General features: G+C 43.7%; 1 protein-coding gene across 4 annotated transcripts in view; it reads left to right on the forward strand.

Annotated features, from left to right (window-relative positions):
- Window positions 1–8,661: 8,661 nt before the first annotated feature.
- Window positions 8,662–12,486, forward strand: part of nckap1l (NCK associated protein 1 like) — a 47,802-nt gene continuing 43,977 nt past the window's right edge. For 3 of the 4 annotated variants that reach the window (XM_045222804.1, XM_045222805.1, XM_045222806.1), the window contains exons 1-3: window positions 8,662–8,815; window positions 9,390–9,500; window positions 11,945–12,040. In XM_045222804.1, coding sequence (XP_045078739.1) covers window positions 8,714–8,815; window positions 9,390–9,500; window positions 11,945–12,040 — 309 coding nt within the window. In that variant the 5' untranslated portion in view covers window positions 8,662–8,713. The remainder of the gene's footprint in view (window positions 8,816–9,389; window positions 9,501–11,944; window positions 12,041–12,486) is intronic. The other variant, XM_041887298.2, reaches the window with a different exon arrangement.

Here is a 12,486-nt window from a genome sequence, read left to right on the forward strand (position 1 = left end):
CATCAACACCACAGGCCTTTTTGGGTTGGAGGGTTTGTATTTTGTCCTGTAGTTCATTCAATGTAATTGGAGAATCCAGTGGGTTCTGGTTGTCTTTAATAGTTGATTCTAAGATTTGCATTTGATCATCTATATTTTTTTGCTGTTTGTTCTTTGTTATAGGGCCAAAAAGATTGGAGAAGTGGTTTACCCATACATCTCCGTTTTGGATAGATAGCTCTTCGTGTTGTTTGTTTAGTGTTTTCCAATTTTCCCAGAAGTGGTTAGAGTCTATGGATTCTTCAATTACATTGAGCTGATTTCTGACATGCTGTTCCTTCTTTTTCTGTAGTGTGTTTCTGTATTGTTTTAGTGATTCACCATAGTGAAGGCATAGGCTCAGGTGTTCTGGGTTTCTATGTTTTTGGTTGGATAAGTTTCTCAATTTTTTCTTAGGTTTTTGCATTCTTCATCAAACCATTTGTCATTGTTACTTTTCTTCGGTTTTCTGGTAGAGATTTTTAGATTTTATATGGAAGATGAGAGGAAAAATACACTGTTTAGGTATTCTACCGCCAAGTTTACACCGTCACTATTAGAGTGGAACGTTTTGTCCAGGAAATTGTCTAAAAGGGATTGAATTTGTTCTTTTTGGGTAGGTTTCCACACTACTTTCCTTCCATCTATAGCATTTCTTAATATTAAGTTCCTTTGGCTTTGATGCCTCATGATTGAGTATTGCTCTGTTCAAGTAGACTGTGATTTTGCTGTGGTCTGATAGGGGTGTCAGTGGGCTGACTATGAACGCTCTGAGAGACTCTGGGTTGAGGTCAGTGATAAAGTAGTCTACAGTACTACTGCCAAGAGATAAGCTATAGGTGTACCTACCATAGGAGTCCCCTCGAAGCCTACCTTTGACTATGTACATACCCAGCGTGCAACAGAACTGCAGGAGTAGTGACCCATTTTTGTTGGTTATGTTGACGTAGTTGTGCCTAGGGGGGCATATGGGGGAGGAAATGCTGTCACCTCCAGGTAGTTGTTTGTCCCCCTGTGTGCTGAGGGTGTCAGGTTCTTGTCCAGCTCTGGCATTTAGGTCGCCACAGACTAGTACATGTCCCTGGGTCTGGAAATTATTGATTTCCCCCTTCAGGATGGAGAAGCTGTCTTCATTAAAGTATGGGGATTCTGGTGGGGGGATATAGGTAGCACACAGGAGGAAATTTTTCTCTGTTGAGATCATTTCCTTTTGAATTTCTAGCCAAATATAAAATGTTCCTGTTTTGATTAATTTAATAGAGTGAGTTAGGTCTGCTCTATACCAAATTAGCATACCCCCTGAGTCCCTTCCCTGTTTCACACCTGGTAGTTTGGTGGATGGGACTACCAGCTCTCTGTAACCTAGAGGGCAACCAGTGGGTCCGTCTCCTCTATACCATGTTTCTTGTAGGATGACAATGTCTGTATTTCCGATTTCTTTGAAGTCCAGGTTCCTGCTCTTTAGACCAAAGGCAGATGACCTCAGGCGTTGGATATTCCTAGATGAAATAGTGTAGGCTTTGTGTTCCATAAAGTGTCGAATGTTGTTGGTCGTGTGGTTTGGCCTCAGGCCAGTAATTGTGAGCAGAGCCTGCTGAGCATCTGGTACATGCCATTGGCTTGGGCTAGTGTAAGAGTGGGGGTTGGGCCTGTTTGCTTGTTCACGGCCTGGGCGTATGTGTGACTTTCATGTTGAGTCCCTCATTGCGGAAGTGGGGGGCATGGGGTGGATAGGAGGGGCATAGGTCTGATCTGAGGGGGCCTACATGGGGTGTGGGCGTGGTTGACTTGGGGGGGTGGGTGTTAATTGGTTGGGGTGGGGGTGTGGATGTGGCTGGTGCTACTGTGGTCTGGATGTAGGTCCTCTCAGCGGGGGTCCTCTATGTGTAGGTCCGGGGGGGGGAGAGTCATTTACCTGCTGTATGATAGCAGGGTGGAAGTCTTTTCGTGGTAGCAGGGTTGAGATAACCACTTCTGCGTTGGGGAAAGTAGAATAAGCTTTTTCTATCACTCCCTTGAGTGCTGTGGCCACCCTTTCCTGCTGTGTTCTCAGGTCGTTTGTGCCTGTGTGTATTATTATGTGGCTGGGTGATCCTAGTTGGTCCTCAGACAGAAGGTCTAGGGCGCGATGGGTGTTTGGACAGCAGAGTTCAGACACTGTATGTTTGGGGAAAAGTTTATTTTTGAGTCCATAAGGAGTGCAATCTGTGGCTTGTGTATGTCCTCAGAGGGCTATCAGGTTGGCTGACAGGGGGGGTGCTCAGAGGGGTTGGGATCCCCTGGGCTTGGGGTTCTTAATCTGTTCTGCTGGCTTCTCTGCAGGGGAGGCTAGCTCTCTAATGGGTTGTTCTCTGTCACCCATCATCGTTCTCACCTTCTCCTCCAGCACTCTGATCCTCTCCTCTAGTGCTCTGTTCTTCTCCTGCTCCTGCTCTTTCTCCTGTTGATGTTGTCTCACCACAGTCCAGAGTGCAGATATGTCTCTCTCCACCTCCAGCTCTCCAGGTCTAGTTAAGGGGGTGTTGTTGTGCTGGACTGTTGTCTGGGTCTGTGCTGACTGGAGTGTGTTCTCCTGCTGTTCCAGCTCCACCTGCCTTACCTCCAGCTGGGTGAATTTATCCTTCATTTCAATGAGGGAGTAGTACTCTGTGCTGGGAAGTTAACTTTCTGCTTGGGGTTGCTCTGTGGGGTTATTTAATGACGTGGTCTGGTCTGACCCGCTCGGGATGGGTGTATCTTTCTCAAGGGAGAGCTTCTCCTGCTGAGCTATTTCTTTGATTAGGTGAAAGTCCAGCTGGAACTGTTTGGGGTTGCCCTGTACCAAAACTGTTCCAGATTTATAGAGATTTATGTTAGCTGACTCAGAGTCCTCGTTGTCCAGTATCCTGAGTTTCCACCCATCGCTAACCCCCCCCCCCCTCTTAACAGAAGGGTAGTGTGCTAGTATAGCACTGTGCCATGCCAGGGGATGGTCTGTGTGGAAGATAAGGTTGCTTATGTTCCCATTTTTATAAAAGTCAGCAAAAAGTGTCTCTTGATTTCCCATAAGGAGCTTAATTTTGTACTCTTTTCGTGTCTTATCATTTTTTACATACAGAGGGTACTGTATTTTAATTACCTCTGAACAGCGGGAGGCTGCTTCTAAGGCCTCTCCATTTGGTTGGGGTAGACTGTGCGACTCTCCTGCCATTGTTGGGCTCAAGGGCTTTGACACCTCTCACTTCACACGTCAGTGCTAATTGAAGTTGTATCTCTTTGTACTAGCAAGCTTGGTATCCTTAGCATTCAGTCCTTATAAAGTAAAATATATCATTGTAATGTATTTTACTTCTTGGTTTTTGAAAGTAAAAAATAGCCTCAGACTAAACATTACTCACTCAGTTCCAGGTTGGATGGTGTTTTCAGGTTTCTGTTTGTTTGCCAGAGCATTTGCTGTATATCTTGGGAATAGTAATCCTTGGTAGTAGAAAGCCTTCCAGGTAATTCCAGGTAATTCCATCCAAAATCAGGTTTTTGGTTTGGAATGAAGGTTATTCTGTGGGGGGTAGCATCCTGTATATGTCCCTGCCAAAAAATCTCTCTCTCTCTCTCTCTCTCTCTCTCTCTCTCTCTCTCTCTCTCTCTCTCTCTCTCTCTCTCTCTCTCTCTCTCTCTCTCTCTCTCTCTCTCTCTCTCTCTAGTTTCTACATTCCACTGTCAGTTCCTCTTGGATCCCTGAGGGAAACTGACTGGTGTTCTTAGTAAATATCACCTCAGTGTACTGCTCTGAGACCTGCTACCATCTCAGTGTACTGCTCTGAGACCAGCTACCATCTCAGTGTACTGCTCCGAGACCCCGCTACCATCTCAGTGTACTTGGACCAGCTACCATCTCAGTGTACTGCTCCGAGACCAGCTACCATCTCAGTGTACTGCTCCGAGACCCCGCTACCATCTCAGTGTACTGCTCCAAGACCCCGCTACCATCTCAGTGTACTGTTCCTGTCTGACTGAAGACACAGGATATTTTAAACAAGTGCTTTGTAATCATTGAGTATCGTGGAGGAAAGTGGATATGAGCAATAATGAAAAAGAGAGAAACTGTGAGTTAAAAGACTGTTACACTATTAAAGGTTTTCCTTGCCAAATATCGTTTCTATCCCCTTAGTTTTAAGTGTGTAAATGAATTCTCTCTCTTTTGCTTCATGTTGCCTTTTTTTTTTGGTCTTTGGTTGTGACTCCTATTGGACTCAAAACCAAGTTCCAACGTGTTCTCTTTCATCACCTTATCCATATGTAGAATTAGCTAAATCGATAATAATGACACACTCCGACAAGCCACAAGATGTCATGGCCCGGGGTCTAAACTCACTGACAACTGAGGAGGAGGAGGAGGAGAAGGGGAGGTCCCAGATACACTACTGGTATTATGCAATCAGCTAAAGAAGTGACAAGTCAAAGAAAAAGGGAGAGAGGAGAAGAGATGAAACGAGAGGAGAGGAGAGGAGAGGAGATGTCAGATGGGAACTGATGTGGATGTGGTGGAGGAGTCAGGTGCAGGACACAGAGGTTAAGTCCAACAGACTTTAATTATCCAAAGTCAACTGACCAAAAATAACACGACCTCGACTAAACAAGAGGCGAGGGAGAATTACGCAAACCCGCGTAAACACTAAACATAAAACAAACAGAGTGCAAACACGTAGCTCCGAACAACATGACAGTGAAAAACAACACACAATAATACTAACACAAAACAAGGAACTTATAGGGCACGCAATCAACACACAAATGGCCACAGGTGATACAGACAGACAAAAGCAATCGACTGCAGAAACATAGAGCGGTGGCAGCTAGTACTCCGGGGACGGCGCTCGCCGAAGCCTGCCCGAACCAGGAGGAGGAGCAGTCTCGGCCGAAACCGTGACAGGAGAGGAGAGGAGAGGAGAGGAGAGGAGAGGAGAGGATACTACGACTACCCACATGTTTAGGTAAAAAGGCGCTGAACTGGCAGTCACCTGTATCAACACAAACACACTGCAGCACATCTCTGAATAAACTCAATATTTCACAAGTGGTATTAGGTTTAATGAAAAACACTTCAAGGATCCAAATGTTTCAATTTGTGGTGTGTGTTTAATCACCATCTCTACTTGGGATTTCTGCAATGTATACCAAAACCACACCTACAGCTGATCTGACCTCTTTCAGGATGGGTCAGAGAGAGGCCTTAGAAACAGCTGAGTCAAAACGAATATGGTGTCAAATATTATGGCCTCCCCTCCGACGAAGGTTTAGTGGGGTTCTTCTCATGCGGTAGCCAGTACCTTCCCTGCATCTTCACATGGCTCAGACCTGTGAGCTTATCTACTGACATCTGGGGTGCAGCCGGGCCTATACCAGCCCCAGCCAGCCAGCCAGCCTCTCTGCTAACCCACCACCTCTAGTATTACCTCCAGTCCTCCAAGCCTACTTACAACCCACACCCACACCCCCAGGTTCTACCATTACCCCAGTCGCACCCAGGCCACAAACCCTACTCCCAGCCTCACCCACAACCCTACTCCCAGCCTCACCCACAACCCTACTCCCAGCCTCACCCACAACCCTACTCCCAGCCTCACCCACAACCCTACTCCCAGCCTCACCCACTACCCTACTCCCAGCCTCACCCACAAACCCTACTCCCAGCCTCACCCCACAACCCTACTCCCAGCCTCACCCACAACCCTACTCCCAGCCTCACCCACAACCCTACTCCCAGCCTCACCCACAACCCTACTCTCAGCCTCACCCACAACCCTACTCCCAGCCTCACCCACAAACCCTACTCCCAGCCTCACCCACAACCCTACTCCCAGCCTCACCCACAACCCTACTCCCAGCCTCAGCCCACAACCCTACTCCCAGCCTCACCCACAACCCTACTCCCAGCCTCACCCACAACCCTACTCCCAGCCTCACCCACAAACCCTACTCCCAGCCTCACCCACAACCCTACTCTCAGCCTCACCCACAACCCTACTCCCAGCCTCACCCACAACCCTACTCCCAGCCTCACCCACAACCCTACTCCCAGCCTCACCCACAACCCTACTCCCAGCCTCACCCACAAACCCTACTCCCAGCCTCACCCACAACCCTACTCCCAGCCTCACCCACAACCCTACTCCCAGCCTCACCCACAACCCTACTCCCAGCCTCACCCACAACCCTACTCCCAGCCTCACCCACAACCCTATTCCTAGCCTCACCCACCGATCACAACCCATCTCCCTCCTCAACCCACATTACCACCCTCCTCCCACCACCTCTCCTGTTTCCCTCCCCCGACCTCGCCCAGACAGTCTTGTTAGACTCAAGAGCCAGTGTGAAAATAATAAACACGTCGTCTTTAGGCTGATTCTAATGGATGTCAATCATTGGTTTGCTGCTCAGTGTGGTTGATGTTGATTTATTACGTAAACTCTCAATGAAAATGAATCCCCTTATCCTTCCCTACTGCTGTCTTTCTGAGGGTGCGGACCTGGGTTCAAATACTATTTGAAATCATTTCAAATACTGTACATGTTATTGATTGTGATTGATTTTGCTTGGTGCAAAAAAAACATGAGCATAGACCCGGTCCATCTGGAACTCTAGGCAGCTGGTAAAGCAAGCGCTTAAAGTACTTGAAATATTTCAAAAACGATTTGAACCCTGGTCTGCTGAGAAGTTCTCTGCTAAGAGAGTTTATAGGATCTGGTTCAGAAAGATAGAAAAAGACACATTGCCGAACAGCTAGAGTTTTCTCTGGTGAGCTTGTCTATCTCTTTAGTGAGTCATTATGTCTACTCTGTAAATAGCAGTGTTTGTTATGTATCTCAGAGCTGTTAGCCAGGTTAATGGAGACCTTATGGTTCCAGACAGAAAACTGGAAACACATTTTCTATTGTTGTTTGTCGCATTACTGTCAAATATATATTAACTTATTGGGTCATGAAATAATTGTTTTCATACACAAATTGAAAAGAGGACTGCTTGTACATGTGTTATATATAGTTTATGAATGTGTCATGAAGTCATTATAATATGAATCTCTCTCTCTCTCTCTCTCTCTCTCTCTGTCTCTCTCTCTCTCTCTCTCTCTCTCTCTCTCTCTCTCTCTCTCTCTCTCTCTCTCTCTCTCTCTCTCTCTCTCTACCGCACCTGCTGAATTGACCGCTGAATGCTTCAGTTATGAAAAGCCAACTGACATTTACTCCTGAGGTGCTGACCTGTTGTACCCTCTATAACCACTGGGATTATTATTTGACCCTGCTGGTCATCTATGAACGTTTGAACATCTTGAAGAGCGATCTGGCCTTAATAATGGCCATGCACTCACCATCTCCACCCGGCACAGCCAGAAGAGGACTGGTCACCCCTCAGAGCCTGGTTCCTCTCTAGGTTTTTTCATAGGTTCCTGCCTTTCTAGGGAGTTTTTCCTAGCCACCGTGCTTCTACATCTGCATTGCTTGCTCTTTGGTTTCTTAGGCTGGTTTTCTTTATAAGCACATCTACTGATGTAAAAAGGGCTTTATAAATACATTCGATAGATAGATAGATAGATAGATAGATAGATAGATTAGATATATAGATAGATAGATAGATAGATAGATAGATAGATAGATAGATAGATAGATAGATAGATAGATAGATAGATAGATAGATAGATAGATAGATAGATAGATAGATAGATAGATAGATAGATAGATAGATAGATAGATAGATAGATAGATAGATAGATAGATAGATAGATAGATAGATAGATAGATTTAGCTCCAAAATACAGTTTCCCAGACCCAAGTTAAGCCTGGTCCCAGATCTGTTTTTGTCCGTGAGACAATAACCATACCAGGGCAAGACAGCACAAACACATCTGGGACCAGGCTAGGTTAAGCCTATATATTATTGAACAAAAAAAAAGCACTGTGAGTGGAGATTCTACGTTGCACATGTTTTTCAGTCCAGGAACAGGGTAGGTAGGCTTCATCTCTGTATGTCCAAACCAGCCTAAACTGTAGCACGGCCTTCAGCTCAGCCACAAGCTGGTAGAGGATGCCATCTAATGGAGGCTGATGGAACACTTCCGTCTAGTCTATTTTCACCATTCACTCACCAACTTGCAGTGTTGTTCAGAGGACATTTACGTCATTTAGCAGATGTTCACATCCAGAGCGACTTACAGTGGTGAGTGCATACATCGAATCGAACCCACAACCCTGGCATTGCAAGCAACCACGCTCTACCACATGAGCCACACGGGACCCCAATGACCATAGGTTATTTGTTGACATAATGCCTATGTACTTGTTATGAATGTGTCATGAATGTGTTATGTATGGGTTATGAATGAGTGATAAAGTGCTTATAGTACCCTTCAAATAGAGGGGGACCATATCCTCTCTCCTGATCTGGGAGGTACCATTATGGTAAACGACTACAAACTCTGTTTGACACGTTGTGAAAACACACACAACAAGGAAGAGAGAGTCGAGTGGTTGGCTCAACTGACACTGACAGGAAATCCAAAACTCCAGTTCTGCTATTTAGTACAGCTCCACCAATTACGTGACAGCAGGCAGGGTGACAGGGTGTGTCTGGGGTGCTGGGTGGTGTCACAGACTGTTTCCTGATCTGAAGGAGAGGAGACAGACCAGGGGGCTCTAACAGTAGGGAGGGAGAGAGGAGCATCATGTCCATGGCCATGGCTTACCAACAGAAGCTAGCTGAGAAGCTCACCATCCTCAACGACAGAGGGAGAGGGGTGCTGCTACGTATGAACTACATCAAGAAGGTGAGCGAGACGAGTCGGTCCGTTGAGGAGAACGGCGACGCTTGACAAATAAAAAAATAAATAAAAAAAATGGAACTTGAAGGAAAAAGTCGCAGGTTTCTTCTCCCTGATACGTTCAAAGCTTTTTTGCCCCGTTTATAATGGAGAACGGTGGGGATGGAAACACTGGGATGGGAAATGATCAATGATTAACATTTTTGAATTTAAAGATCTCTCAATATAGTTAGCTTGGTGGCTGCTGCTGTAATAATATATATTTTCTGAGTGTCAGCTTGCCTTGAAGAGGAAGTTCACACAGGAAACCAGACTGATCTGCATCCAGCCAGACTAGTGCTGCTGCACACTCAGAAAGCCTCACCACAGATCTGCTATCTACCGTGTCAAAATATTGGTCTCACTTTCAACGAAATACAGCCTAACTTTTCAGGCTCCATAAATACTTTATTAGTAGGTCTATCATACATGTCAGGAGCCAAATAACCAAATTAGATTATACTAAATTCATTAGTTCATTTCCTGAATGGAGTGAATCAAAATGTCATTGACCCCAACCCCCACCCGGGTTCTTTTGCAGACATGCTCGGATCCCAAGCTTCGGCCACAATACCTGACGGACAAGACCATGGAAGCGTCTGTCAAATACATCAACAAGAAGTTCCCCAACATAGACTTCAGGGGAAACAGTGTAAGTAGCTACTCTCAATCCACCCCTTAATCTTAGAAAATAAAAACGTGTAATGATAATCAGTCAAAACGTGTAGTGATAATCAGTAAAACGTGTAGTGATAATCAGTCAAAACGTGTAGTGATAATCAGTCAAACGTGTAGTGATAATCAGTCAAAACGTGTAGTGATAATCTGTAAAACGTGTAGTGATAATCAGTCAAAACGTGTAGTGATAATCAGTAAAACGTGGAGTGATAATCAGTCAAACGTGTAGTGATAATCAGTCAAAACGTGTAGTGATAATCAGTAAAACGTGGAGTGATAATCAGTCAAACGTGGAGTGATAATCAGTCAAAACGTGTAGTGATAATCAGTCAAACGTGTAGTGATAATCAGTCAAAACGTGTAGTGATAATCAGTCAAAACGTGTAGTGATAATCAGTCAAACGTGTAGTGATAATCAGTCAAACGTGTAGTGATAATCAGTCAAAACGTGTAGTGATAATCAGTAAAACGTGGAGTGATAATCAGTCAAACGTGTAGTGATAATCAGTCAAAACGTGTAGTGATAATCAGTAAAACGTGGAGTGATAATCAGTCAAACGTGTAGTGATAATCAGTCAAAACGTGTAGTGATAATCAGTCAAACGTGTAGTGATAATCAGTCAAAACGTGTAGTGATAATCAGTAAAACGTGGAGTGATAATCAGTCAAATGTGTAGTGATAATCAGTCAAAACGTGTAGTGATAATCAGTAAAACGTGGAGTGATAATCAGTCAAACGTGGAGTGATAATCAGTCAAAACGTGTAGTGATAATCAGTAAAACGTGTAGTGATAATCAGTCAAACGTGTAGTGATAATCAGTCAAAGCGTGTAGTGATAATCAGTCAAGCGTGTAGTGATAATCAGTCAAAAGCGTGTAGTGATAATCGGTAAAACGTGGAGTGATAATCGGTCAAACGTGTAGTGATAATCAGTCAAAAGCGTGTAGTGATAATCAGTAAAACGTGGAGTGATAATCAGTCAAACGTGGAGTGATAATCAGTCAAAACGTGTAGTGATAATCAGTCAACGTGTAGTGATAATCAGTCAAAAGCGTGTAGTGATAATCAGTCAAAACGTGTAGTGATAATCAGTCAAACGTGTAGTGATAATCAGTCAAACGTGTAGTGATAATCAGTCAAAACGTGTAGTGATAATCAGTAAAACGTGGAGTGATAATCAGTCAAACGTGTAGTGATAATCAGTCAAAAGCGTGTAGTGATAATCAGTAAAGCGTGGAGTGATAATCAGTCAAACGTGTAGTGATAATCAGTCAAAACGTGTAGTGATAATCAGTCAAACGTGTAGTGATAATCAGTCAAAACGTGTAGTGATAATCAGTAAAACGTGGAGTGATAATCAGTCAAACGTGTAGTGATAATCAGTCAAAACGTGTAGTGATAATCAGTAAAACGTGGAGTGATAATCAGTCAAACGTGGAGTGATAATCAGTCAAAACGTGTAGTGATAATCAGTCAAACGTGTAGTGATAATCAGTCAAAACGTGGAGTGATAATCAGTCAAAACGTGTAGTGATAATCAGTCAAACGTGTAGTGATAATCAGTCAAAACGTGTAGTGATAATCAGTCAAACGTGTAGTGATAATCAGTCAAAACGTGTAGTGATAATCAGTAAAACGTGTAGTGATAATCAGTCAAAACGTGTAGTGATAATCAGTCAAAACGTGTAGTGATAATCAGTCAAACGTGTAGTGATAATCAGTCAAAACGTGTAGTGATAATCAGTCAAAACGTGTAGTGATAATCAGTCAAACGTGTAGTGATAATCAGTCAAACGTGTAGTGATAATCAGTCAAAACGTGTAGTGATAATCAGTAAAACGTGGAGTGATAATCAGTCAAGCGTGGAGTGATAATCAGTCAAAACGTGTAGTGATAATCAGTCAAACGTGTAGTGATAATCAGTCAAAACGTGGAGTGATAATCAGTCAAAACGTGGAGTGATAATCAGTCAAAACGTGTAGTGATAATCAGTCAAACGTGTAGTGATAATCAGTCAAACGTGTAGTGATAATCAGTCAAAACGTGTAGTGATAATCAGTCAAAACGTGGAGTGATAATCAGTCAAAACGTGTAGTGATAATCAGTCAAAACGTGTAGTGATAATCAGTCAAACGTGTAGTGATAATCAGTAAAACGTGTAGTGATAATCAGTCAAAACGTGTAGTGATAATCAGTCAAAACGTGTAGTGATAATCAGTCAAAACGTGTAGTGATAATCAGTCAAAACGTGTAGTGATAATCAGTCAAAACGTGTAGTGATAATCAGTCAAACGTGTAGTGATAATCAGTCAAAACGTGTAGTGATAATCAGTCAAACGTGTAGTGATAATCAGTCAAAACGTGGAGTGATAATCAGTCAAAATGTATCTAATGTGATGTGATGTCTTTAATGAAAGCAGCAGCATCTGACAGGCATCCAGAGACAGAAGACTGAGGTGATGACCACTATGTCTAGTTACTATGACTCCTTCATAGACGTCATGGAGTTCAGGGTGAGTCTTTCTATACCACTGTTTCCCAAACTCTCCTCCAGGACCCCCCCTCAGCCAGGTCCACTTATTTTTATGTATTGCTGCTAATCAACTAATCTAATCTAATCTAATCTAATCAAATTGTATTTGCCACATGTGCCGAATACAACAGGTGTAGACATTACAGTGAAATGCTTACTTACAGGCCCTTAACCAACAGTGCAGTTTAAGAAAAAAATAAAAAATAGCAAAAAGTTAAAGAGCAGCAGTAAAATGAAATAACATTAGGGAGGTTATATACAGGGGGTACCGTTACAGAGTCAATGTGCGGGGGCACCGGTTAGTCGAGGTAATTGAGGTAATATGTACATGTGGGTAGAGTTAAAGTGACTATGCATAAATAATAAACAGAGTAGCAGCAGCATAAAAGAGGGGGATTGAGTGGGTTGGGGGGGCAATGCAAATAG

The sequence above is a fragment of the Coregonus clupeaformis genome, chromosome 10 (assembly GCF_020615455.1).
Source record: "Coregonus clupeaformis isolate EN_2021a chromosome 10, ASM2061545v1, whole genome shotgun sequence".
NCBI lineage: Eukaryota > Metazoa > Chordata > Actinopteri > Salmoniformes > Salmonidae > Coregonus > Coregonus clupeaformis.